General features: G+C 39.9%; 1 protein-coding gene across 9 annotated transcripts in view; it reads left to right on the top strand.

Annotated features, from left to right (window-relative positions):
- LOC148903879 (neural cell adhesion molecule L1-like protein) overlaps window positions 1–27,054 on the top strand; it is a 47,502-nt gene that overhangs the window by 6,718 nt on the left and 13,730 nt on the right. For 5 of the 9 annotated variants that reach the window (XM_089010263.1, XM_089010249.1, XM_089010231.1 and 2 more), the window contains exons 4-26: window positions 6–199; window positions 300–422; window positions 3,440–3,610; window positions 3,910–3,948; window positions 4,109–4,214; window positions 4,295–4,476; window positions 4,587–4,721; window positions 5,098–5,238; window positions 7,551–7,662; window positions 10,435–10,601; window positions 11,367–11,532; window positions 11,620–11,744; window positions 12,261–12,365; window positions 12,771–12,968; window positions 13,222–13,292; window positions 14,061–14,283; window positions 15,087–15,122; window positions 15,614–15,729; window positions 17,686–17,890; window positions 18,059–18,181; window positions 19,833–20,015; window positions 25,676–25,741; window positions 26,152–26,265. In XM_089010263.1, coding sequence (XP_088866389.1) covers window positions 6–199; window positions 300–422; window positions 3,440–3,610; window positions 3,910–3,948; window positions 4,109–4,214; window positions 4,295–4,476; window positions 4,587–4,721; window positions 5,098–5,238; window positions 7,551–7,662; window positions 10,435–10,601; window positions 11,367–11,532; window positions 11,620–11,744; window positions 12,261–12,365; window positions 12,771–12,968; window positions 13,222–13,292; window positions 14,061–14,283; window positions 15,087–15,122; window positions 15,614–15,729; window positions 17,686–17,890; window positions 18,059–18,181; window positions 19,833–20,015; window positions 25,676–25,741; window positions 26,152–26,265 — 3,101 coding nt within the window. The remainder of the gene's footprint in view (window positions 1–5; window positions 200–299; window positions 423–3,439; window positions 3,611–3,909; window positions 3,949–4,108; window positions 4,215–4,294; window positions 4,477–4,586; window positions 4,722–5,097; window positions 5,239–7,550; window positions 7,663–10,434; window positions 10,602–11,366; window positions 11,533–11,619; window positions 11,745–12,260; window positions 12,366–12,770; window positions 12,969–13,221; window positions 13,293–14,060; window positions 14,284–15,086; window positions 15,123–15,613; window positions 15,730–17,685; window positions 17,891–18,058; window positions 18,182–19,832; window positions 20,016–25,675; window positions 25,742–26,151; window positions 26,266–27,054) is intronic. The other 4 variants (XM_089010288.1, XM_089010240.1, XM_089010280.1 and 1 more) reach the window with 2 other exon arrangements.

Raw genomic sequence — 27,054 nt, 5'->3', positions numbered from 1 at the left:
TGTAGATACAGATGGACCAAAGATGACCTCGACTTCATCCCTCCCCACCCTGCAACAATAAGACGTGACCAACTTGCCACAGATGGTACATTTATGCTTCAAAACAAAAGCCTCGCCCGATTTCAGGGTAAATATCGATGCTATGCTTCGAACAAGCTGGGAACCGCCATGACGGAGACAATTGAACTGATTGTACCTAGTAAGTAACATTCACCATCACTGTAATTCACAATTTTAGACAAATGCCTGTCATGATCAAGTATTCTTTTTGGTATTTATTTCTTTTCCCTTTTACTTAGGTATGCCAAAATTTCCAAAGGAGAATATTGAAACACTCGTTGTTGAAGAGGGAGAGCCTTTTGTTCTGCAATGTAACCCTCCGGAAGGCGTCCCCCCAAGAAAGATCCACTGGATGTCCATTGGTAAGCTTACAATTGTGTTTGTCATTTACACTGATCAGCCACAACAGGGTGACCTTTTACACAATGCAATGATGATCTATATCAAAAATTCTGTCTTTAGAAAGGTTAGGATTGTCCAATTTTGATTGACATTGCCAGGGAAGTATTTATCCGTGTGGATTATTGTGTTGGTAAATGTTTAGGATTTGGGTGACCTCAATTGAGGTGGTGGCTGGTGGGGCTCTCAGCACGGTACAATGCAGTTGTACATCAACTGGATGTGACACATTTCCTGCTGTTAAATGTAAATTTCTCCACTGCGAGACAAATAAAGGTAAATCCAATCCAATACACACAAATTAGCCCATTAAATGGACCGCCAATGTCCATTTGTGAGTAAAATATCTGATATACCCTTGTACCCTTGTATAGGATATGAGGAAGAATGAATGAAGGCACGTGTTGGTTGGACATGCAAAACACATTTGTGTTTTGCACGTCACACAAACACACACATACACACACGCATGCGTAAAATAACGGTTGTATTGTTGTCATAATTCACAATAGGACCCTCATATATTGTAACTGCTGGGAAATATTTTCATTGGATAGGATTGCGACCTTTCTCTCAAAATCTGAAATCAATCCAGTCAAATGTAGTTGATTCAGGAAGTGCCCAATCTGATGCTTGAATTGTGAACTTTGTTTGGTTAAGAGTACACCAATGTGACAAAAGCAGTGGGGAACCTTGACCGTGAACCATCTCGAAAGTGAAATTGGAAGAAAATGTGGCGTTGGTGTTTCATTTGCAGCTATAATGGTTTATTGTCTTCTGGAAAGACATTTTACAAGATGCTCTAGTTTGTATGTGGGATGTTGGCCTGGAGAGCAGGAGCCAACTGCTCACAATTTCTGTTGTGGTTCATAGGGGTCATCCACCCCAAAGAATCTAAGCATGCCTTAAATAATCTTTTTGTGTGCATTGGATACTGTTCATTCAAAGTTGGAAGCATTGAATTGACCAAAATGGTTCGCTGTTGATCAGTACTTTTGATTTCAGGAAAGCTGGAAAATGTATCACACTTTAATGAGCCATTCTTAATTTCTAAGAAAATATTATAATCAAAGAAATAATACCGTTAATATGCAGAATTGTGTGATGTGCGCAAGTTAGCAACCTAGTAAAGCTAGCTTGCATGCACTATGTTGCTTGTGGGCCAAGCATTTGATATTGTACTGTATGTTGTGATTCTCCATCCCCTGAGTTTGATTTAAACTCTTCAATGTCGCACTAGTTGGACTTGACTGTAAATACTCACAACAAAAAGCATTTCAAACACTGTATGTTTAAATACTGGTCATGTTTAATTTTAAAAACATTGCCAGAGCTAATGCTTAAAGCAATAGTAAATCCCATTGACATGCTCCCGGAAAATTAGCGTCAAGCATATTCCTTCAAATAATAAATACATGTATTCACCCAGAAACGCTGGAAGAACACACACACACACACACACACACACACACACACACACACACACACACACACACACACACACACACACACACACACACACACACACACACACACACACACACACATCCACACAAAAGGAAGATACACACCTGAGTTTAAAGATTGCGCCCGCTTTACAACCTTTGGCAAAACAAAGGAATTTGTTGAGCAAAAGGTGATTTCTGTTTTTCCCCCAAGTGTAGTGAGCTGAGTGTCTGCCTCTCGAGGCGCCCTCAAACAGATGACAGAAAGTCAAAGCTCAAAAGAAGTGCTCGCTGTGCTTTTCTTTTATATACGACCCAAGAATAGATGCTCAGTTCTCCCAAGTGCCACGGAACATAACTCTGCGCTCAAAGTGTTTTATGTGTTTGCTTTGTGAATTGACTTAAGCAATGACTTAAGGCTACACTTTAAATGAGACTGTAAATGAAGCTTCAGTGACCCGTGACATAAATAATAGGGCTGCGCAAACCAGCACACGTGCAATCAGAGTTCACTGGTTCCATTCAAGAACACTTTTCATTGAAGTCAATTGTTTCAAACTACATTGTCCAAGGTACCAATCTAAAAATTGAACACCCCATCTAATTTTTTTACAAGTAATAAATACCTCTTGTTCTAATATTCAGATTTTTGAGGCAGCAGAGACAAAAGAATCACCGCACACATTGTTTTGTACACATTTCACTCCCATTAGCGAATTATGATGTGCACCTCTACACCGACAGCAACCAACAATTACGATGTTTGACATTTAAGCTATCACTGCATAATGGTAAACGGCAATCAATTTCATGGTTGTATCATTAAATGCAGAAACGTGTTTGCAGATTCACCAAATGCAAATAAAAAAAAAAATCATGAGGTTTGCAAATAAAACTATTCATCAGAATTCTGAATCAACAATTATATTCGTTGTTGCGAGATAGTTGTAGCATTTGATTATTACTCGTACATTTTGTTCCAAAGTGGATTTATTGACATTGGTTTCATGAACTAATTATGTGAAAGCTCTGAGCAACAAATGATTTGGCAGAATGGTCACCTGGTTGGCCTCACAGTGCAGAGGTGCAGGGTTCGAGCTTCCCTATGTGGAGTTTGTGTGTGTTCCCCGTGCCTGTGTGGGTTTTCTCTGGGTACTCTGGTTTATCACCACATTTCAAAAACATGCATGGCAGGCGAATAGAACATCCTGACTCCTCCCTCAGTGTGATTGTGAACGCAAATGGTTGTTCGTCAATGTATGTCTTGCCTAATTGGCTGGCAACTGGTTCAGGGTGTCCCCTGCCTACTCCCTGAAGACAGCTGGGATAGGATCCAGCACCTCCCACGACCTTTGTGAAGATAAGGGGATGAGAAAATGGATGGACGAATGATGGAGGGTTGAAGAAGAAGAGAATGAAACTGTGAAATTGCCAAAATATAATTGTTGATCATTCCATAATGGTTTGCATATGTCTACTTTTGTTATTGGGCTCCGGTATTATGTCGCTAAGAAAACCATGCACTTTTTTTGCAGGTCTGCAGCACATTGAGCAAGATGAGAGGGTTTCCCTGGGCACTGATGGCAGCCTGTACTTCTCTCATGCCTTACAGAAAGACAGTCGTCAGGACTACTGCTGCTTTGCTGACTTTCTACGCATACGCACAATCGTCCAGAAACCTGCTATGGCAGTTGAGGTCAAGCCATGTAGGTGTATTGGCATTCCATCAAACACTACTGGATGAGACATCTCTGAAAATGAAGCAGGAAAAAAAAAAACAAATCACACTGAGAAAGTCTTTGAACATGAGACATCTTGAGTTTTTCTTTTCCTTTCTTGGAAAGTTGGTACTATTTTAATTGCCTAGTTTACATATTTTTCAAATACATACCAAAACGGGTCTTGTCTCGTTTGGTCTTTAGTCTGTGCGGTGTCAGAATATTTAATTGTAATAGCTGCTAAAACTACTGTATATTCTCCTTATAATGTTTCATTTTCTTTGCAGGGACCCCAAAGGATGAATTTGCTGACGGAGAAGATCAAAGTGAGTGATCCCCTTCTGCCCCCCTTCTATTCTCAGACCAAGAAAAATAATAGTTCCTCTTTTCAAAATATGAAACAGTTCAGCGGGGAGTTCTAAATATTTTTTTGCTGATATGACTGACCATTGATATAAATGTGTGGGGGTACTCTGGTGGTGGCAGGTCCTCCCGTGAGAACACCCAGTCTTCTGCTGCCCTCTGGTGTCCAGACAGAGAAAGTGCTTTTGAAAGGAGCCGAACTTGAACTTGAGTGTGTACCAGGGGGAAAGTAAGAATCAGTATCGCGTTCCCAATAAAATCTGGCCTCACATGTGACTGCCCCTAACATCTTCACTTATCATTTTGCAGCCCCACACCAAAGATCGAATGGATGAAGATGGGAGACGTGCTTACATCTCGAGCAAAACTTGACAACTTTGGAAAATTGTTGACCATCGCTGCAATAGATGAAAGAGATGAGGGCAAATACATGTGCTTGGCCAAGAACTCAGCTGGACAGGCTGTCCACTACTTTGATGTCGTCGTAGAAGGTTAGTCAACATCGGGTGCTCATTATGCATAGGCTCTTTTGTTTGAACTCATCGTGTTGACAGTTGATTTAACACAAAACAAATATGTTTTTTTTTTCGACAACTCCCAGAGCCTCCGAAGTGGCTGACAGATCCGCCTCAGAGCCAGCTGACTCTGATCGGCTCTGATGTGCACATCAAGTGCTCGGTCAGCGGGAAACCGCAACCAGACATACTGTGGAGAAAAAACGGAAACATTTTTGAAGGTAGGTGATGGGAAGTTATGCTTTCATGCATCTGATTGCGCATCAGTCATTGTTGTCAAACACAGAGTTGAAGATGACAAGCGAGCACCTTTTGCTGACGGGTGGTTAAGACTCAAGAAACAAGATTGACTCTTCAAAAAGCGTGACGCAACATCGAGATAAAACGTTCAACGTTGTTCAAGACAAGAGCTACCAAATTTGAGGGACAAATTTGAAAGAGTCCGTACTCTATTTTTCCACATTGATGCACTCTACTGTACTCTGTTTAGTGTGGAAATGGAAGGTAAAAGTGAACTAAAAAAAGGACATGGTTATTAGGTCGGGTTGAGATGCTATGTTATTATTTTTTTAAGACGATTTATTATTTATTTTTCAGACAACCCCTTAAATAACAAACGAGTGCTTGATGACACACTGGTGCTCCACAATGCCACGCCAGATGACAGTGGTGTATACCAATGTGAAGCAGCAAACAGACATGGCGCAGTACTGGGCAACATAAACATCATGGTCATGAGTGAGTAGGCTACGAGAGTAGAAGCTTGAAAGTAGAATGACAAATATTTTCCATCATCAAGCATGTTAAATATGTGTGACATTTGGTTGTTATATTTGGGGTCTTGCTCGTGTGATGGAAAAAAAACATGATACAGTAAAGTCTCGTTATATCGATATCCAAGGGAGTCCGAAAAATATCGATATAACCGGACTATCGATATATCCGATGCTGCGCCGAACTGCATTAAACAAAAGCCGCCAAAAGAGGGCAGCCAAGCGCCATATAAGAAACGGAGCTGGCCATTAGCTCCCTTTTTTGGGGGGAGATGTTCCCCTAATGTTGCCTCAAAATGGCACATATAATTCTTTAATGATTGTAAACATGTATGCTTTAATCTTCAGAACTACAGTGTATTTGAAACATATTAATAACTGGATGTGTAACAAGAAAGCATATTATCCGAATCTGAAGCCATTGTTTGGATTCACAAGCAATGCAAGACGTCTTGGCGTGAAGTCATTTTTATTTGCATTTGAATAAAAAGTGACATCGGCTGTCCTTTAATACACAGTATGGAATGTTAATAATTTTCAAAATCATTGCGCTTCAGCAGACAAAACAAGAAACATTGTTGCAAAAAACGATTGCATTCATATACAGTACAGTGGGCATGTACATAACACAACAGGGAAACTGCAACGCTTACATCTTACTGTATTATGTATACAATTTAAAAAAGTCATCAATCTTCTTCTGCTTCCCATTTTTACCTTTTAACACAAACACTTCAATCTCGTCTGCTACACACGAGCTAGCGTCTGAAAATGAAAATGGCTCTGCTACACGGGTGCTGGGCACGTAACCAAGTCACCTGACCAAGTCGACCAATGGCGCGAATGATGGCGTGACACGTAACCAAGACACGTGACCAAGTTGACCAATAGCGCGACCGATGGCGGCTCATGTGACCAAGTCGACCAATGGCGCGACCGATGGCGGCTCACGTAACAAGACACGTGACCAAGTTGACCAATGGCGCGACGGATATATCGATATAAACAACAAAAATGGCCGGCGGGGGATGAAAAGGAGCACCGTAATAACCGGATTATCGTCATAACCGGGTATTGTACTAAACGTTACTAATTATACATAAAAAGACTAGAAATGTGCAAGGGAAATGAAAATAGTATCGTAATAAGCGGTACTATCGATATAACCGATATCGATATAACGAGACTTTACTGTACATATAAATACAGGGGGACACCTATCGTTATGGATGTGTAATTACACATTATTGTATGATTACAAAAAATAATAATAAAAAGAACAACCAACTAACTAACTAACTAACTAACTAACTAACTAACTAACTAACTAACTAACTAACTAACTAATTGAATAACCATCCAAGCAACTAACCTACTAGCTAGTGAACTAACTAGTTACCAAACAAGTAAATGAAATAACCAGTCCATAAATTACACATTATTGTATGATTACAAAAAATAATAATAAAAAGAACAACGAACTAACTAACTAACTAACTAACTAGCTAACTAACTAACTAACTAACTAACTAACTAACTAACTAACTCACTCACTCACTCACTCACTCACTCACTCACTCACTCACTCACTCACTCACTCACTCAACATGTTCCCTGGTGTCACACGCACCCGCATCAAGGCGTCATATCGCAATGTGGGGTCAATCTCCCTTTTTGAGATGATGAAGCTTTTGCGCCACATTTGCTACATTTTTGCATTTAAGGACTCACGAAATTTACTCTAATTTGACATAGGCTATTTAAAAAATATGTTATTCCATTTTTACTCCAATTTTTATTCCAAAGATGCCCTTCACTTTGCTTTCATCACGTTTGCACTTTGAGTGGTTCTTGTTTTATTTTTAAATATTAAATTATGTGGTTTAATCTATTCACATTAATTGGATGGTCCCACTTTTGAAATAGGCATACAGTACTTTGTCCTTCACTCTTTTTAGAATTGTATATCATTGCATCTCTGTATCAACAAAGCCCTTTTTACAGGAAAAGCTTCAGATTGTATGCTTCTCTTTTATGGTGTGGATGGTCACTTACTGTGCATGGGGTGAAAGTGCCCGCAGAACGTAAAATGCTTCAGAATTAACCGTATTGTAGGTCTTGGGAAAAACAACGAAAGACAAGGGGAGGCTGCCACAAGCTAACTGAAGGTCCCCAAATTAACATAAAAAGAATGATGGTGGTTTTACAGTATGTGCACTTTTTCATCTAGCACCAAAATACCTTTCATATATGTATTTATTTTCCATTCACTTAAAGATACGGCTCCTCTGATCCTGACTGAAGACCACCACGAGTACGCAGTGATACGTGGCGAGGACGTGGCCATGAACTGCAATGCTTTTGGCTCGCCACCTCCCACTATCTCTTGGTAAGAAGCACGGGACTGTTGGTGAGCAATTTCACAGAAATGATGCAGGAAAAACCTGACATGTCGTGCTGTGTTTTTCTTTTTTTTTTGGGAGGGGGTTGGAGGCTGGCAGTGGACATAGTCATAAATAAACACTTCAGTCAGTGTGACTGAGGAAAGAAAACGTGTATAACTGCAGCGTGTGATTCAACTATTGAATCCACAGAGCTTCAGGTGTTCAAGCCGCACTGTTTAATGAGATTATCTTTTTTCCATCCTCGAAATTGGGGCTAATGAGATTCTATTCATCAGCATTGAAGCGCTGCTGCATTTCCTTTAAAAGGGATCTTATTTCCGACCAATACACATTTTTTTGGTCTTACGAGTTTTTGTCTTTGAATGAACCACTTGAAAAATTTACTGACATGTATTGAGATTCATAAAAGACTGAGGAATTGGCTTCGTTCAATTTAAACGTGCAGCAACATAAAATAAAAAGACATTATACATTATTGCACGATGGCATACAGAAAATTTGTTCTCAAAATAACTGCCTCACCGTCGCTATTCTAAAGCCATTACATTACCATGAGAACTGCCAATTAAGTGCACCGTGTGACACACGGCGGTGGTGGCTGTTGCCAACTGCGGCCAACTTGACTGGGATATTAATATGACGAAAGGTCACAAAGGCGCAACTTTAAATCACGAATAACAGCGATTGTGACATGACATAGAACAAAACAAGATTCCTATCCATCGATTATTCATGATGCCCCTTGTACTCATTAGGGTGCCTATCCCAACTGATCGAGTTTGTACAAATTATCGAGTGCTTCACGCACATTCATACATATTGATGTCATAGCTGCTCTAATGAAGAGTTGTTGTTTTTTTGCAATTACCATATTTCCGCCATTATTTACAGTTGAAAATAAGATTTCATTTAAAGGACAACCAACACATTTTTTTTTTGTTTCCTAACTGACATCAGAAAAACGTTTTATAGCATCTAAAATACCCGCAGACTGATATTTTAGTCACATGCAAAACACCAATAAAAATGAGTTAAAGTGTCCCAAAACTACTTGAAAATGACCTCGGGATGGCGAGTTTCAGAAGGTCCCGCCCCCTTGTTTGTGACGTCACGCCAAGACGTCTTTGCCTTGCTCTCGAATCAAAACAATCGCTTCACATTCGGAGAAGATACTTTCTTGTTACTCATCCAGTGATCAAATATTTCTGAAGAGGAAAGCATAAATGTTTGTATCGATTATAGAAGTTCTTCCGGATCATTTTTAGGCGTCTGGACTCCAATGTAGCGTCCCAGAAAATGCACAAGATGGTGCCGAACTCTGTTGGAAATGGGCTGATTTGTCTGCTGGGAATTTGTGCCAACCCGTATCAAATAATAGTCTTGGTGCAACACACAACGATTCACCATCGCGTTATTTATTGTGTTTTCCCTCTAATTTCGCCATCAACACGGATCAACACGAAGTTTTCAGACCAAACTAAGTACCCAAAATGCATTGTGTGTCGCTTTCTCGGTCAGGGGCGTTCCAGACGTGGCGTCACGTCAGGCATCGTCATCTACTCGAAAACAAGACTTCCTGAATATTCAATCTTAAAACGTAAAATATAGCTGTATGCTGTGGAATCTTTGTAAAATACGCTCAGTAGCAGTCATTTGAAGTGATTTTACGAATTATGGACACAACTTGTCCGGAGGCGTTATGTGATATGCATAGAAAGAGCTTGGTAGCTCCTTCATAATTTTTGTTATAATAATAACAATAACACAATTTTACATTTACTCACACTTTTTTACTTTCTGAGACTGAAAATTTGAACATGTTCTATATCTGAACAATTCTTTAATCATATTTTTTAAATGAATTTATATGAAGTCAAGTGTTTGGTTTTATAATTGCAAAAATTGACACCAACATATTGTCCTTTACAGCAAATAAATGTTTTTTGGCTTGCTCGCTACTTATGATTGGTCTTGGCCTTGAAAAAAATACCATCATATCACGACTCGTCAAAATAGCAGAGGATGGTTTCGATCTTGTGCCGGTCCCAAGCCCGGATAAATACAGAGCGTTGTGTCAGGAAGGGCATCCATAGTAAAAGCTTGGCCAAAACAAACATGCAAATCAAACCTCTGAAGATGGAGGACACTGATTTGCTATGACGACCCCTGAAGGGAAAAGCCGAAAGGAAAAGAAGAAGAGCATATTTTTCCAATTAGGTGCACCTAAAGACATTCAATTTTCTCAAAAAGCAGACAGTATCGCCGATAATTCGATTAGGCTAATATAAAATGACTGTAACTATGTTTATAATCCCCATTGAGTTGTTCCCTGTTGATGTTCCTATGCCACCAAGTGGTGATTATTAGCATAAAACAAATGTAACCTCAGAGCTGCAGCAGTTGTGAAGGCTCGATTTAAATAATGCTCTATTTTATTTTATTGTATTGTATTGTATTGTATTGTATTGTATTGTATTGTATTGCCTTAATCATATTGCCCTATGCATTTAAAATTGTTCATTCATTGCAGATGCGCCTCACCTGAAATGCTTCGTAGTACGGAAAATAGTACTCCACTCTTATGGCAAAACCTTCGTTAAGAAACATTCAGTATCTGTCGGAACCATTCACCCAGAAGGAAATATGTGATATTTTGAACACTAGAAATATGGCTTTTAATTTAGCTCTGTATAATGGAATTGGTTGTCAGATATGTCGCAGCAACTGTATGTGAAAGCATTTCTTCTCTCTCCTAGGGCCAAAGATGAGACTCCAGAAACCATTGAGGGAGAAAGATTTGTTACTCTTCAAAACGGGTCGTTACAAATCTCTAGTGCGGAAAAGAAAGACAGCGGCGAATACGTCTGTGTTGCCGATAACAGCGAGGGCAAGTCTTCTATCATGGCTGTGCTGGCAGTGAAAGGTAGCACAACAAAATAAGAAAATTGTACAAGCATTAGTTGACAAGATAGCTCTGAAAGGGCCAAGCACAAATGAACACAAATGATTACAAATGAACCAATTTATGAGTGTTGTAATGGTCGAGGTGAATTAATAAATTAGCCGGAGATTTTGTATTGCTGTGGATGATGACTTGATTTCCGATTGGAAGAACCAAGAATTGGAATGGAATTAAGTGCATGACTGCATTTGTTTTTTTAAGAGAAGACGACAACGTGTAAATTTTGTATACTCACTTTTCTAGCAATTATAAAAAAAATGGTCAAGTAAATGTACGCAAAGCAATTACACTGGTCAAATGTTTTCACACATTTTTTTTTTCATTTTGGAATATCTGATCTTGCTCTGCAGTGGAAGCATATAACCAATGAACATGTCAACATATGATAAAAATCAGTGAATCAACCCCGAAGAAAAAAAATGTATTGTATATTTTTGACTCATTGAAGTAGCCATTTTCAATGGCATTCGTTTTTCGGAACAGTTTTTCACCATTTTGTCAGTGTTTTTCTGTCTGTCTGTCTGTCTGTCTGTCTGTCTGTCTGTCTGTCTGTCTATCGAGCTATCGAGATAAGTTATTCTGTGATAATGCCAGTGCAAGACACCTGCTCACCTACAAAACAAATAGATGGGTTGATGGATGAACGGCTGAATGTATAATATAATATATAATAATAATTTATTCACATGGTCTCAGACAGTTTCCTCACTGGCTTTGTGTTTCTAGACCCTACACACATTGTAAATGGACCTCAAGACATGCAGGTCATCAGCGGAACCACAGCCCAGTTGGTGTGTCAGGCCGAGTATGACAAAAGTCTTGCCGACTCCTTTCAGGTGGTTTGGATAAAAGATGGGGAGGAAATTACATTTCCTGCAGAGGAACATTCCAGGTTTGCAGATTCAATAACATTTTTCCTTTTAACGGTTCTGGTCATGTATATTGTTGCAAGGACCTCATCGAAGGCTTTTCTGTTCAGGTACTTTCTGGGTGATGGCATGTTGCAGATCATAAACGTGAACCTAAATGATGAGGGAATATACACATGCATGGCCAGAACGCATCTGGATGGGGACAATAGAACATCCCTTCTTACTGTGCTTGGTAAGGTGCTCGTATGAAGAATACTTTCTACCTCTTTCATATCCAAAGTATATAGTGATGGGCCACGGATGGGAAGAATTTATTGATTCGAGATTCAAAACATATTCCCTTGCCATGCGTCCCTGCACTGAGAGCATTCATTATTTCTGTTTCTTACTCGCATATATTTCATATGGCGGACAGAGCACATTTATTATACATAAAATAAGGTCAATTGTGTGTGTTGTTTAAGGCTTATTTAGCAGAAAATTGTGTTTTATGGGGACCTGCGAACTGATTATTCTAATTTCTAATGGTTTCTTTCTCACAAATTTTCTGGGAACCAATTAAGTTCGTCAGCTGAGGTATCACTGTATATATGTACGACTGACTATCAGAAGAAAAAGCAGACCGTTTGACTTTTTATTTTATTGCCTACAAGAATTGTTAGTGCCTTACAATGTTTTGGGCAATGTGTTACCCATGTGATTTATGTTGAAAAAGTCCACGTGACTTGGATGTTTCTCTATATCGCAGATGTTCCAGATGCCCCGCAAAATATGGTGATAACTGAACTCGAGAACCAGAGACATATCCATTTAGCTTGGGTGCCTGGCAGTGATCATAATAGTTCTGTAATCGGTAAGACAAAATTGACGTGAATTACGGGTTAACTTTTTTCATTGGTTCCAAACCTCTTTAGGAATAATCAAAAAATATGTCCACATTTTGAAATATTTCACATGGTCCGAGCCTACTCATCTAGTTTTACTAAAAGTGTTCAACTTGCACATCGAAATGTCCCAAATACATTTTTTTGGCTGGCAAATTTACTGAATAAGCATCATCTTAATGTAATCATCTAATATAATTAGTTCAAATTAATGAAATTAAATCAGCATTTTAAAAAATCACAGTGAGCCTTCATGAAGATAATTCATCATAAACTGGATGTCTGCATATGATTTCAGAAGTTCAAATGTGTGTGCGCGTATGTGTGTGGTGATAATTAAATGTGCAGCGACCTGATCTCTTGTATGAATACAGAATTCATTGTGGAGTACGAGGAGAGCCAATGGGAACCAGGGAAGTGGAAAGAGCTCCACAAAGTCCCCGGTAACCAGGCAACAACCGAGCTGGCACTCCACGGACATCTTAACTACCAGTTCAGAGTGTACGCTGTGAATGCTGTTGGACCTGGGCCCCCCAGTGAGCCCACTGAGCGCTACAAAACCCCCCCAGCTGGTGAGACTCACTCATTCGCCCAATCCCTCACTTGAGTCTGTTTTCTGCTCTGATTCTTTTTAAATTGCTTTGGAGGTGGGGGACAGTTGGGTCACACAGTGTAATTGTGCCATCAGTTACAGTATACCTTTCAACTTACAAAAGAAGTTTGCTCCACAGTATTTTGTTGCAGTTTAACAATGACAGGACTGTGTGTGCATTACTCAGTGTCCAAGAATCATAGTTGTATTTTTTCCCCAAATATCTTTCAAAGCTCCTGACAGGAACCCAAAAAACATTAAAATCGAGGGCCACCTTCCTCATCAAATGGACATCAGCTGGGAGGTAGGATTTTACAAAAGGTACATTTCCATGTTCAGTGGAACCTCAATTTACGGAGTTTTCAAGTTACTAGGTGTCTCAAAAGGAAAATATTGACTCTTATTATGAAATAAATTTCACAATGGGAAAGGTAAAAATACAGTATAGGCTGCTCGTCAAAGGTCTGAGTTTCAGAAACACTGTAAATGTGAATCACCCAGAAAAAGTGTTAGAATAATTCATTTAATTTCTAAGCGCCTTTCAAAACTCTCAAAGACAGGTTACAATCATGGGATTCTTCATCAGATGGGTCACTATGCCGATGTTTGCCTTGGACATTTTCGAAAGATTGTTAAAAGCCCCCAAAAAATAATGTCATTTCTTTTCAAAACGCCAGGCAAAAGTCCCTTCTGAGAAAGAACATGGACCAAAGACAGCAAAAAACAATGAGGACGCAGTTAAAAGTTAAATGACCATAATTTTTAGTCTTTATTTCTACTTGATTTTTTTTATACGTTGTGCACAACTGTCATTTGTCGTGCAATATTCTGATTGTAACATCGATTTGTTCCACATTTTGATACATTTTTATGCTTTTAGAAAATTTTATGTCTGAATTTTGAAGGGGCTTGGAACAAATGAAGGCATTTTCATGGAAAATGTCACTCAGCGTACAAAATTCTACATATAATTTCGTAAGCAGAAGTACCATTGTACATGGATCATCACCCAATGCTAAGAAATGTTCTTGTTGTGGATCGTCACCCAACGCTAAGAAATCTTGTTGTGTAGCCACTGTTGCCCATCGAACACAATGCCCCAGGTCTGGAGTACAAAGTCAGCTACAGGAAACTCGCCGTGGACGATACCTGGACGGAACACCTGATCAAAAGACACTACTTTGTTGTGAGAAACACGTCAACGTTCGTCCCGTACGAAATAAAAATACAGAGCAGAAACAGCCACGGCTGGGGACCGGAGCCTAAAATCGCTACGGGTTATTCTGGAGAAGATGGTGAGTGAATATTTCAAATATACAAATAGTATTGCAAATAATTCAAATATACAAATATTGCAAATTTTTTTTTTTATTGTAGAAATGCTGCTGGGAGACAGGGTTTCACACTCATACACCACTGCATTTCCCTAGCAGATAATAACCATGCTTTTTTTTTTCTTATGTTATTTTATAATATGTAGATGTACAGTAAAGTCTCGTTATATCGATATTGGTTATATCGATAGTACTGCTTATTACGATACTATTTCTATGAACGCAAGAGAAAATTTACATGCCGCAGGATCGGATATATCGATAGTCCGGTTATATCGATATTTTTTCCGACTCCCGAGAATATCGATAAAACGAGACTTTACTGTATTTTTAATGAGTGCATTGCATTTAACCAGAAAAAAAGACCTGTCGATTTAATTCAACAAGTTTGAACAACAGGTAATCATCAAATGTTGTACACACAGACTGATTTTTAGCCCCTTAAACCACCAGTTTCCAAATTGCATCCAGGGGGCCATTTATAGTAACATTACTAGCAATAAATTTGTTTATACATCTATCGATAACAGTCTGAACTGCTTAATCCTCACAAGGGTCAGTGTCATGCCTCTGCGGACAGTAGGCGAGGGACACACTGAACCGGTCGCCAACCAATCGCACAATTTTTGACATCATCCGTGTTCATTCATACACTATTGCCACTATTAAATATCATATTTCTTAAATGGAGACTCAACTTGCTTCCATTGTTTATTATTGCGTTAATTTTTTTACTTTTTTTTTTTTTTTTGCCCCGTCTTCAGTCATCTTTCGGCATTGTCTCCGGGAAAATTTGTCAGGTTAAGTTCTTTTTTTATTAGATTTTTTTTCTGTTTGCCTGTGCAGCTGTGCTGTAGCAACTTTTCCCACCCTCAGATGCAGCAGGTGGCAAATAACCTTTTGTTGAGCTGTGAGATGTGATATCTACCGCCTCTCTCTCAAAATCTGTGCGACCTTTATTAGATCACGAGGCATTCCGCAGCTTAAAGACAAACCGAGGCATGATGCTGCTGCTTGTAGTGTCTGCTTTGCTTCCATCATATCCAGCAATCACGTAGAGCAGAAATGATGTAGTGTTTTTGTTTTTTTGTGTCCCCCCTATCCTCCCTTTAAAAGACAATTAGGCCCATTATGCTTTCAAATTTAAACCCCTGCTTATATTGTACCAGCTCGATCAAAAAATAGTTGCACCGACATTTCTGTGCAGTCATTTTCCTGCACCTGACTGTCGTGTTACAAGACTTTGTGAGTCTCTGTAGAGTTGCGTGACCTCCCTCCATGTGTCCTTCAGTTCCCACCGCCGCACCACGGGATGTTGCAGTGGAGGTAATGAATACAACTGTTCTGAGAGTAAGCTGGACCCCCGTTCCACCGATCACGCTGAGAGGTCACCTAAAGGGCTACCATGTAAGTTTTCATCAAGCACCTCCTTAAAATGATTTGTGTGCAAATAACACTGGTGAACAGCAATGAAATAAACACTGTGGCACAGCTGCACAGGCATACAGAAAAAAATAAAAATAAACAGTTTGCTACTTAAACAGATTTTTTTGCCACTGATTTACGAGATTGGTTTTTGAGATATGTTTATGTTTGTTTTTTAAGTTTGACCTTCAAAAGCTTTTGCTATGACATTTCAGGAAAAAAAAAATCTGCCCGTTACTTCTACTACTACTACTACTACTACTACTAATGATGACAATAATAATAATAATAAATTGATGACAAATAAAAACAAATGCTTGATCTGTTTTCCATTCAGATTTTTTGACAAGCATCATTTTCTTGCACGACATAATAATAATATTTTTTTGTCGCTTTTTGGAGTCTGAATTTACTTTCACATTGACATTTTAAGAATGAATAAAATGGACATACATGTTTTTCACAAGATACTGAGGGATGTATGGAGTGTCGTGGGGGGAAAATGCAGAAAATACCTGAAATGAATATTTCAGAGGAAAAAAAGTCATTTTTTTTTATTAAATTCAAATTGCAATCTATAATTCTGCCACATTCAAAGGAATCAACACATTTAATTGCAAAACAAAATATAGAACACAAAACATATTTTGTTTTTTGCTTTACTTTCTTCCCCACCTTTTTCCTCTCGGTTGTAGTAATTAGTATATAACTAAATTAAAAACTGAATCAAAAATCCAAAAACCTATCAATTTTTCATTCCATTTTTTTCACATGACTCTATTATTGGTCAGACTACATCTTTGGGTGTTATTTTATCACATAATTCACCAATCTACAGTGTTAAATATTGCTTCCTTTCTTTGATGATGCAACATTTAACAAAAGCGCAGTTTTGAGGGTCTCTTGTAAAAATCGTGATTTTGGTGAACAGACATGCTGGAGGTACGGTCAAGCGACCGGAGAATCGATTCCCACGGCAATTGTTGATGTCCAAAACATATCCAGCACATCACACAAGACATTAGCGCCGAGATCACCGCACATGCGGGAAGCCACATTGGGTGTTTAAATTCTTACACATAGACACTGCAATATCCCGGCCTTTTGGGTTCCGTCAAAAATGCGCAGGTGAATAAATGTCTATTATGCTATTCCGCCTTTTGCTGTGCCAATTTTGAGGAAAGTCAGTGTTTCCACACCTCACCAGATGACAGCCTGTCTGGGCAATAAATAACAACAGCAACAAGGTGTTTCATTGGTCATTTTTCTTGTCACACTTTACCAAATGTTGCAGTGCAATTAAACTTATCTGTCAGGGAAAAGGATGAAACATGATACATTTTACCCCCAAAAAAGTACAGCAGACAATGGCCTGGGGGCACAGGGACAGATAAGCTTTGTGAGATAATCTGGGGATGAGGCCATTTTAAGATTTGAAAGCAAATAATACGATCTTAAAAAGAATTATAACATGTTTCGGGAGTCAGGGAAGGGAGTACAAAGTAGGAGTTTTATGCTCCCTCTTATGAGTACAAGTTATAAGGTGAGTAGCAGCATTTTGGACCAACTAGAGATGCTTAAAGAATGATCGGTTGCTTTACTTGTATTTAACCTCAAGCAGTTGCACTGACAATAGTCATGAATCTATCAGCATATTTAAAGGACAACCGACGCCTCCCGACAAGTTGTATCCATGATTTGTAAAATCACTTCAAATGACTTCTACTGAGCGTATTTTACAAATATTCCACGGCATATAGCTATATTTTACGTTTTAAGACTCACGCTGAATATTCAGGAAGTCTTGTTTTCGAGTTGATGACGATGCCTGACCTGATTACAAGAAAAATGGAAACAAAACAAATGCTTGGTTCAGTCTCTGAACATTTTTGTCCCTCTTCTCTTGTTCAGCATTTCCCCATTGCCTGCTTCTTCTAGGTTCACTGGCTTCGAAAGCGAAGTTTCCTGAATCCAGACAAGATCTTGGATGAGCGCCACACACTTTCATTTCCCGGTAAAAGGACACATGCCATTGTGCCCAACCTGGACGCCTTCTCTGAATATCGGCTCACCGTCAACGTCTTCAACAAAAAGGGAAATGGGCCGAGCAGCGACCCAGTCATCTTCAACACTCCAGAAGGAGGTGAGATGAACACTCCAACGAGGTACCGTACTGACACAGTTCCTCACACCTGCTCGTTCCTTCAGCACTCACTGCTTTCACACCCGTGCAAATACATATTGATATGCAGACGAAATTGGCAACTCGTCGTGTGGAGAGATACAAGTGTAATTTCAAATTATTTTTCAGTTCCGGAACAAGTGCCCATTTTGACCACCTCCAATGCCCGGAAAGAGTCCATCCGGCTCGTATGGGCTCCGCCGCTGGTTTCAAACGGCATCCTGACTGGCTACCTCCTCCAGTACCACCTCAGTATGTTGACCCAGGAACTCACACATGCACATTCACACACAATAACCTACAGCTGGTCGATTCATACATATTGAATTCAGCCCTCTGGGATTTTTTTTTGTATTGACGTGTAGCACATTCAATGTTATATGTGGAAGGCAATGTGCTCAATATTTGACATACATATGTTTTTTTAACAGTTTGAATGTAAACACAAGGATTCATGTACATTAATTTCATCTGAGTTTCACTTTGGTTGTTTGTTTGTTTGTTTTTGTTTTTTGGGTGGGTGTAGGATGGTAATCAACCGCCTCAGTTAGGTTATATCAAACATTTTCTAATATCCTTATATTTCTCTGAACAGCAATGTGTATGCATCAGAATGAAAACAAACAAAAAAACTGCTGCACTTTGGAAATAGCAAAATTTAACTGACTTGTGTTTGCGGTCAGGTCACATGCTTGCATTGCCACATAGCTGGTTTACTTTGGTACACAGGAAAGAGCTTTTAGGAATAGTAGTAAAAAACCGCAGGGATTTATTTCATGATAAGAATCGTGAGCCATTTCCTCATGTTTGTATTGATTTCCCTGGTGAATCAGCGTTCCGAGGTGAATGTACGGGTAACATAATTGGAATCAAAGAAAGCCTCTGTGTGAGTCGATGTTCAACTCTAGATGGCAGTGTTTGGTTCTGAAGAAGGCTCTATCAACATTCCACACAGTGTCGACTTTTGCTTTTGCCCTGATTGCCCCCCCCCCCCCCCCCCCACCACACACACACACTCCCCCTCATTCACCATCTTTTCCCAGATGCATGAGAAATGTTACCTGTTCACGTTATCATTGACTGAACGGTGTCGCGACTGTAAAGTGACCTTGAGAGTTTTGAAAGGCGGTTATAAATGAAACATATTATTATTATTATGATATGATAGTGCCCCCCCCCCCCCCCCACCGCCTATCTGTGCCACATTTCCAAATGCAACAGTGTGTTGATTGTGCCAATACAGTACATCTAAATTATCCGACGGATAAACTGGTGGCGCTCATCAGCACATGAAAGCTCCAAAAGTGGTGCGAGCGGCTTTGGCACAGCATCAACCCTCACCTGGCTTTCAAAATTGCCGTCAATGTTGCTTCCCGCGCTCGGCGCGCAGGCGCTGCACTTTGATCTATAATGCATGTTGGGTGATATGTTTGACTGCTCCTGATTGCCCCCTATATTCCCACTTCGATGCACCGCCTCCACTTTATGCAAATGTTTCCCTCTTTCTTCTGCATTTGCGAGCTTTCTTTTAGTTTTGCAGCTTTGTTTACCTACTTTTAGAATTCAGACTCCTCCACACCCCCTTCTCGGTTTGCTTCCTCCCTTCTTCATCAACTGCCACTTATTAGAAGTCTTCCCCCGTTTCTTTTGAGTCCCATATATTCCGCCTCATCTCCCTCTTGACATCTTAATGTATTCCTGCTCAGCTCACCTGTCTCAACATGTATCTGTGACATTTTGCTTTTTTCGCATGAGTGAGTATGACACCTGTTCATCCTTGCTCGTCCCCTTGCCAGCTAGTTCAGCGTTGTCCCATGAACATGCAACATGTGTTGGTGACATCTCGGACATCCGCCTCGGCTTACTTGCGCCACTTAGACTGACGTCATGTCTTTTCTTGCAGTTAATGAGACCACAAAGGAGCCCCTGGATTCGTGGGACATGAACATCACGGGTCCCGACACCACCCACTGGCAGCTGGGGGGCTTAGAAGAGGGCAGCCTCTATCGCTTCCACCTCAGTGCCTGCACACGGGCAGGGTGTGGACCTCCACTGGCACAGCAGAGCAGTACTGCCACTCCAGCACGTGAGTATATGAAAAATAACATTAAAACAGCCCTGCCAAACATAAGAAAAAAAAAGATGGGACGATCTGCGCTCACTTTTGCTACGGTGGTTGCACTTTCAAAAACAAAGCAAAGTACCTTATTGACGCAACTATAAAACGGCCCTGATTATAAGACAACCACCCTTTTTTTCAAGACTCAACTATGAGGAAAAAAAAATGGAACACCAAAGTGATTCCTTTGAAGAAATTACCTATTCATTTAATTTATTATTTACATTTATTAAATTAATGTAATTACCTGGCCGATCTTCGACCCACTTCTCTTCAGATTGTCACTGCGTTTCTCCATTTTTTTGTTATGTCTTCTATCCATCCATCCATTTTCCAGAACGCTTTATCCTCATTAGGGTCGCGGGAGGTGCTGGAGTCTATGCTTGCCGTCTTTGGGCACTAGGCAGGGGACACCCTGAACTACCCAGCCATTAGCAGGGCACACAGAGACAAACAACCATTCCGTCTCACATCCGCCCCAAGGGATAATTGGGAGTATTCAAGCAGCCTGCCATGCATGTTTTTGGAAAGTGGGAGGAAACCGGAGGACCCGGAGAAACCCATGCAGGCCCGGGGAGGACATGCAAACTCCACACAGGGAGGCCAGAGTGGGATTTGAACTCACGACCTCTGCACTGTGAAGCTGCCGTGCTAACCGCTCGACTGCTGGATCGCTATCAATGATATCTGGCCCCATCTAGCGTGAATGAGTAGTGAGAGCTTTCCCAGAAAGGGTTAAGCACAACTGAGGAGTAAGCACAAATAAACATCTGTGTCTCATTTTGTTCATCGGATGTAATCATAAAGAAACAGTGAATCCAAAACACGCAAATATCAGAATATAAACACAATTAAAGGTATTTCTGAATACCTATTTTTCCTGAATCAAATTAACATTTCATCGGGAGACTCACTTTGAAATAACCTTTATAAACTGATAACACACAACGCTATCGCTGTCCAGGCACGTGCGGTTGAGCAATGGCAATATGCGTTCGTCACAGATTTGATCGAGACTAATGAATCTTCTATTCCAATGGCAAATTTATCAAATGCTGCAAATGGCTATCATCCGGTCTAGGATGTACTGGGATACACTCCAGCTCACCCCGCAACCTCAATGAGGACAAACGCTATTGAATATGGATGTCTGGAACTCCTCCAAAGGGAAACACATATTGAATGCGTGATTAACAACTGGAATGTTCATCGGGACATTGCATACAAAGTACAAAAGATATTGTCGCGGCAGTGAAATGAGGTATGCTAATGAGGGCGAGAACAACAAGCACCTTGAAAATCTCTTCATCGCTTAGTTTTGAAATGTGAGGAAGAGTAAACTATTTTGCGTCGCTGATAAAAATTTGGTCTTTAGTTATGTGTTTTAAAATATCAATTGTGTTTAGTTCGGCTTAGATTGAGGTTGCAAAAAAAAAAACGCCCAACTTTTCTTCTTCATTGTTGTCATTGAATAATAATAGCCGCATTAGTGTTGGCAATTTGTGCTCTAAATTGTCCACAATTAGAGACCATTTAAACTCAGATGATTTGTTTACACTCTCACAAAAATCAGATTTGAGGGCAGTATGTATAATTAAAAAAAAGAAAAAGAAAAAAAAAAACGATGAAACTGTAATGTGTCTATAAATCTATTTTAATATTGGTGATAATGTGGGTGGACACATTTGTATCTTTTTTCTCCACTGTGATGATTTAACTGTATATGGCAGTTTTTTCTTTAAACCGGTAATTAAATGCTCTTATCATTTTTCTTAATTCACGATCATACATAATTATATATCAGAATGTTTCCTGGAATTAAATGTACTTTGCACACAGCATAACTGATCATAGTCAAATGCAAAAGTGTTTATTTTCAGAAAATTAAATAGGACAAACACCCTATTTATTTATTTATTTATTTATTTATTTATTTATTTATCTCATCTCATTTTCCGTACCGCTTATTCCTCATTAGGGTCGCGGGGGTTGCTGGAGCCTATCTCAGCTGTCTGCGGGCACAAGGCGGGGGACACCCTGAATTGGTTGCCAGCCAATCGCAGGGCACACAAAGACGTACAACAGTCACTCTCACACTCACACCTAGGGACAATTTGAAGTGGTCAATCTGCCTGCCATGCATGTTTTTGGAGTGTGGGAGGAAACCGGAGGACCCGGAGAAAACCCACGCGGGTCCGGGGAGAACATGCAAACTCCACACAGGGAGGCCGGACCGGGACGCGAACCGGCGACCTCTGCACTATGAAGCCGGTGTGCTAACCACTCGACTACCGGGCCGCCCCTATTTATTTATTTATTTATTTATTATTTGTTCATTTACATGCTTATTTATTTTTGTTTATTTATTTGTGTACTGATGTTCTTTTTTGATTACTTTGTTTTGTTTTCAGGTGAAAACAAGACAATAAAAAATGACATTTTGGGAATAAAACACAGCAAGCAAAAACAATCCTATAAAATATAAGCAACAAAAAGGTGAACTGACTTACAATATAGTTGTAAAAATAAACTTTTTGTTCATTTTTACACTGACACTTAAAGGCCAACACAATTTTTACTGTAAGTTTTTCCTAACTGACATCAGAAAAACGTTTTGTAGCATCTCAAATACCCAAAACACGCAGGCTGATAGTTTTAGTAAAATGCAAAATGCCAATGAAAATGACTGAAAGTGTCCCAAAACTGCCACAAATTAGCTTGAACCTGGGGAGATTCAGAAAGTCCCTCCCCCTTTTTTATGACGTCACTATGGGTTACACGCTGCCTTGCTCGAGAATCAAAACAATGGCTTCAGAGAGTTCAGATTCGGAGAAGATGCTTTCTTGTTACTCATCCAGTTATGAATATAATTCAAATAGTTCTGAAGAGGAAAGCATAAATGTTTGCAATCGATTAAAGAAGTCTTATCATATCAATTTGAGCCGTCTGCAAGCGATGAAACCGGTGAAGATCTGGACTCTGATGTAGCGCCCAGAAAATGCACAAGATGGCGAACAAACTCTGTTGGGTTGGGCTGATTTGTCCGCTGGAAATTTGTGTAAACGTACACCTTCTTTATGCGTGTTACCGCAATTGGCTGAGACACACAACGATTCGCCATTTATGTAGTTTTCTTGTGTAATTTTGTGTGATGTTTTCCGACGAAAAGAGTACCCAAAAATGCATTGTGTGTCGCTTTTTTGGCCAGGTGCGTTCCGAATGTGACGTCACTTCGGGCATCGTCATCAACTCGAAAACAAGACTTCATGAATATTCAGCGCGAGTCTTAAAACGTAAAATATAGCTACTATATGTGGTGGAATCTTTGTAAAATGCGATCAGTAGAAGTCATTTGAAGTGATTTTACAAATTATGGATGCAACTTGTCCGTAGGGGTCGGTTGTCCTTTAATGACAATGCAGAGAGACACAAACAACTCCATGCAAGAGGAAAACTTTTATTTCCATAGGTCAGCTATCTATACAAGCCGGATCTCTGATACATTTGGTGAACTCCAATCCTGTTGTTTCTGAGCATACCTGCTCACTGCCACAATGAAAATGCAGATATCAAATGACATTTTAGACAGAACTCATTAACAAGTTGATCTTTGTTTTCCTCAATCACCTTTTATGCTTCAAGCAAGCACACATTATCAAGATCATTTCCATTGAGATTACGCTGTAATGTCAATGTAGTTAGTGCGAGAGTTTTCGAAAATAATTCCTGTATATAACAGGTGAAAAACGTGAGCTTAAAGGTATATATTTGTCCTTCATTTAATAAAGGTTACTCCCACCTTTGAGGCTTATAGGTTTACTTTGAGTGTTTTCTCCCTGCCGTAAGATTATTTGTTTGTAAATGCGGCTTGGTGGAGAGATCAAACTGGTTTTGTTTGGGGAGTATGGTGCTCCAGGCGTATTACTTCCTATAATATATGTCTCCCAATAGTGCCACGCCAGAGCACCATGAATCCAGAGACATGAATATGCGGTGATTGAAAGACAGTGTGACGGCTGAAGAGGAAATGCGGGGCATCAAATGATTCCACACACCAAAAAGTGTCTTTTATATTTTACCTTTCGGGTACAATGATATGGCAACGATCAAATAAAAGGATGATCATCCTCCTACTCCCACTCCTACTCCTATAAACTGTTTTTGAAATGTGGGAGCAAACCAGAATACCCAAAGAAAAACCAAACACACACGGGGACAGCATGCAAACTCCACCCACACTGCACAATAACCAATCAATGAATAAATAACTCAACAAATAACTAAATAACGAACGACCGAACAAATGAACTAATAAAGAAATCAATCAATCACTCAATAAATAAATACATCTTGTAAATAACAGTTTATTGGTGTGACACAACAAAGAACAACAACACAAAAAAGGCAAAGCAGATGATGTACACTGTACTAGATATTCATGCCACCACCACATATTTCACATAACAAATACCCCCAAACCCCCCTCTAAAAAAATAACATTAAAATTACAAAAAGTTGTAAACAAGAAGTAGTTGACGGATTTCTTGATTAGAAAAAAAGAAGAATAGAAATGATTGAGGGGGAAAAAGTCTATTCCCCTCTTGGGGGTCTTCAGAGATAAGAGGGCAGCAGCGATAAGGTGGGTTTCAAACGAGACAAACAGCATCACAAGCACATATTGCGATCAAATCTCAAGTGGCAATGAAAATAACCACAAGTATCCTACAGGGATTCAAATATTTGCTCACTTGCACCAAATTTCATCAGTCGACTTATTACAGATGTGTTGGCTGGTCGCTTTGAAAGTAGCTAATCCTGATAAAATAGTTTGTTTGCTAAAATAGCAATCAAGAGTTCTTCAGCTTGACTGCAGCCAGAAATCAACCATCAGTAGAATCAGGATCTATTTTCCCACAAGGAGACCACCACTTATGCACACAGCCCACACACAGCAATCATATTTCTCTTTTTGTCGTATCGGGATGAGGACTAAAATGAAATGAAAATAGAGGCATGTGGAGTTAGAAGCCTCGGTCGGTCAGTCGGTCTGTCGGTCTGTCGGTCTGTCGGTCTGTCGGTCTGTCTGCTTGTCTGTCTGTCTGTCTGTCTGTCTGAGATTGGTGTCTGTTACTTGCCCCCGACACTTAAGATGTCTTTTATTTGAATACATGACTACTATTTGTATGTATTTATTTTTTTATTTCTTGACTGCAGCTGTGGCCTCTGTTGACGGCAGTATGTATGACCGCCTCTGCAGATGACATAGATGTACAGTGCCAGATGTTTGGTTGATCTGAGTATTCTGAGAAAGGGTTCAAATTAGATTCTATTGAGAGTAGACGTTTAGGTTCGCTTGTGTTTACTTCTTCCATTCGTTTATCAGGCCGTGGTTTAATCTACAGTAAAACCATTAAGGTTGAACACAGTCTGTTCCCAGACAGCTAATGTCTTGCGCGTCATCATGTCGGCACTTCAAGGACTGAGACTCAGTGGAGCAAAATTTACAGAGAAAAGCTGGCAAATTGGAATGTTTCTATGTTTCTCTTGTCGTCATTTCTTCTTCTTGTTTCAAGTCTTGCATGCTTTCTGAGTTTACTTCTTCTCTGAGACATCTTCTGTCATTTCAGACCACAACTGCTCTCTTTCCTTTCCTCGCTTGATCCCGGACAGAGCTACTCATCCTCCTCCATTAGGTATTTACGACGCATACTCTAACTCTTGCTTCTTACGACGCTGCCTTCAAGTACCTGAACTTTTAATGAACAGTGAGACTCCCTGCGTGAAGTCGCTTTGCTCCGTTTGAGTCATACGACGGTTCTGCATAAAAGAGGAGTCTATGTCACACTCGCCCACTAGCACTGCATTGGCCCTTTGTGAGCATAAATCCGACTGTTTAATTAAGTCTGGGGGCCCGTGGTCGCCTTTTTAAACTGGCATCTTGAAGGACAAGCTGTACTATTCTCAAACGGCAAGGGGTATCCTATTTGCTTTGCTAATCCTCTTTTTCTGTCTTCTTTCCCTCGTTTCCGTGCCCGGTGGTGTTTTCCACTCCCTCTCCCTGCTCTATTTTCCCCTCCTCCCTATTTCTCTACCCTTTTATCAGCTCCGGGTGTGTTGAACATAAGCTCTTACGTGAGCGACACCTATGCCAAAATCAGCTGGACTGCCAGGGAGGAGCAGCAGGACTCGCAGCTTTACGTGGCTTATATGAACAACCGTAAGCTTCTCGCGACGGCTCCACACTGACACAATTTATAGGTGACATTGTTGCAAATGTATTCCTTAACATTTTCTCCATTGCCTCAAAATGGTACATGTTTTCAGTTCGATTTTTGGCATTCAGTGGAAACTCTTGAGATCAAACACAAGCCAAGCGACTGTGTTCATTTCAATGACAGCATCGTGGGGAATGGGGTGAGGGGCATTCATGGACAATCTCATTCATGTGCCACCTGTGCAGTGTAGCAGCTGTTATATTTATTTTAACCCGTGTCTACATTTATGTATTTATTGGAGCGACAAATCAGTCGACTAACGATAAAATCATATGGCAAACAAGAAATAACAAAGGCAATTTGTTGGCCTTTGCCAAGTGAATTGACGGCTTTTAAACATGGCCAAACATTTGGCGCCTCCGCCGCAATATGCGAAAATTCATTTTTCAATGTTTCAATAGATTAGAAGCTACAATAGTTTCAGAAGTTGCATTATGCATCCAATAGATGGAGCACCGCTGAACGGAATAAGTTACAATACTGCATTATTTATAAAGAGCAGTGGTTCTCAACCAGCGTTCGATTGAACTCCGGTGATTCGGTGAATCCGTCTCGGGATTTGACGGAGCCTCTGCCATGAAGATTAAATCACACCCAACTCAATTTATCAATTAGTTATGATACGCCCGCTTGGTCATTATTGGCTGATTCAATGTAACTGGTTGTGTTCTGTATCCCTATCCAAATTAAGAAACACTAATATAGAGTATTTACAACAGCTACAGTTGTTA

This window comes from Hippocampus bargibanti, linkage group LG01, assembly GCF_051943395.1.
Source record: "Hippocampus bargibanti isolate YZ-2025 linkage group LG01, ASM5194339v1, whole genome shotgun sequence".
Classification (NCBI taxonomy): Eukaryota; Metazoa; Chordata; class Actinopteri; order Syngnathiformes; family Syngnathidae; genus Hippocampus; species Hippocampus bargibanti.
The sequence above is the reverse complement of the archived record's forward strand: the minus strand, read 5'-3'. Positions and strand labels throughout refer to the sequence as shown.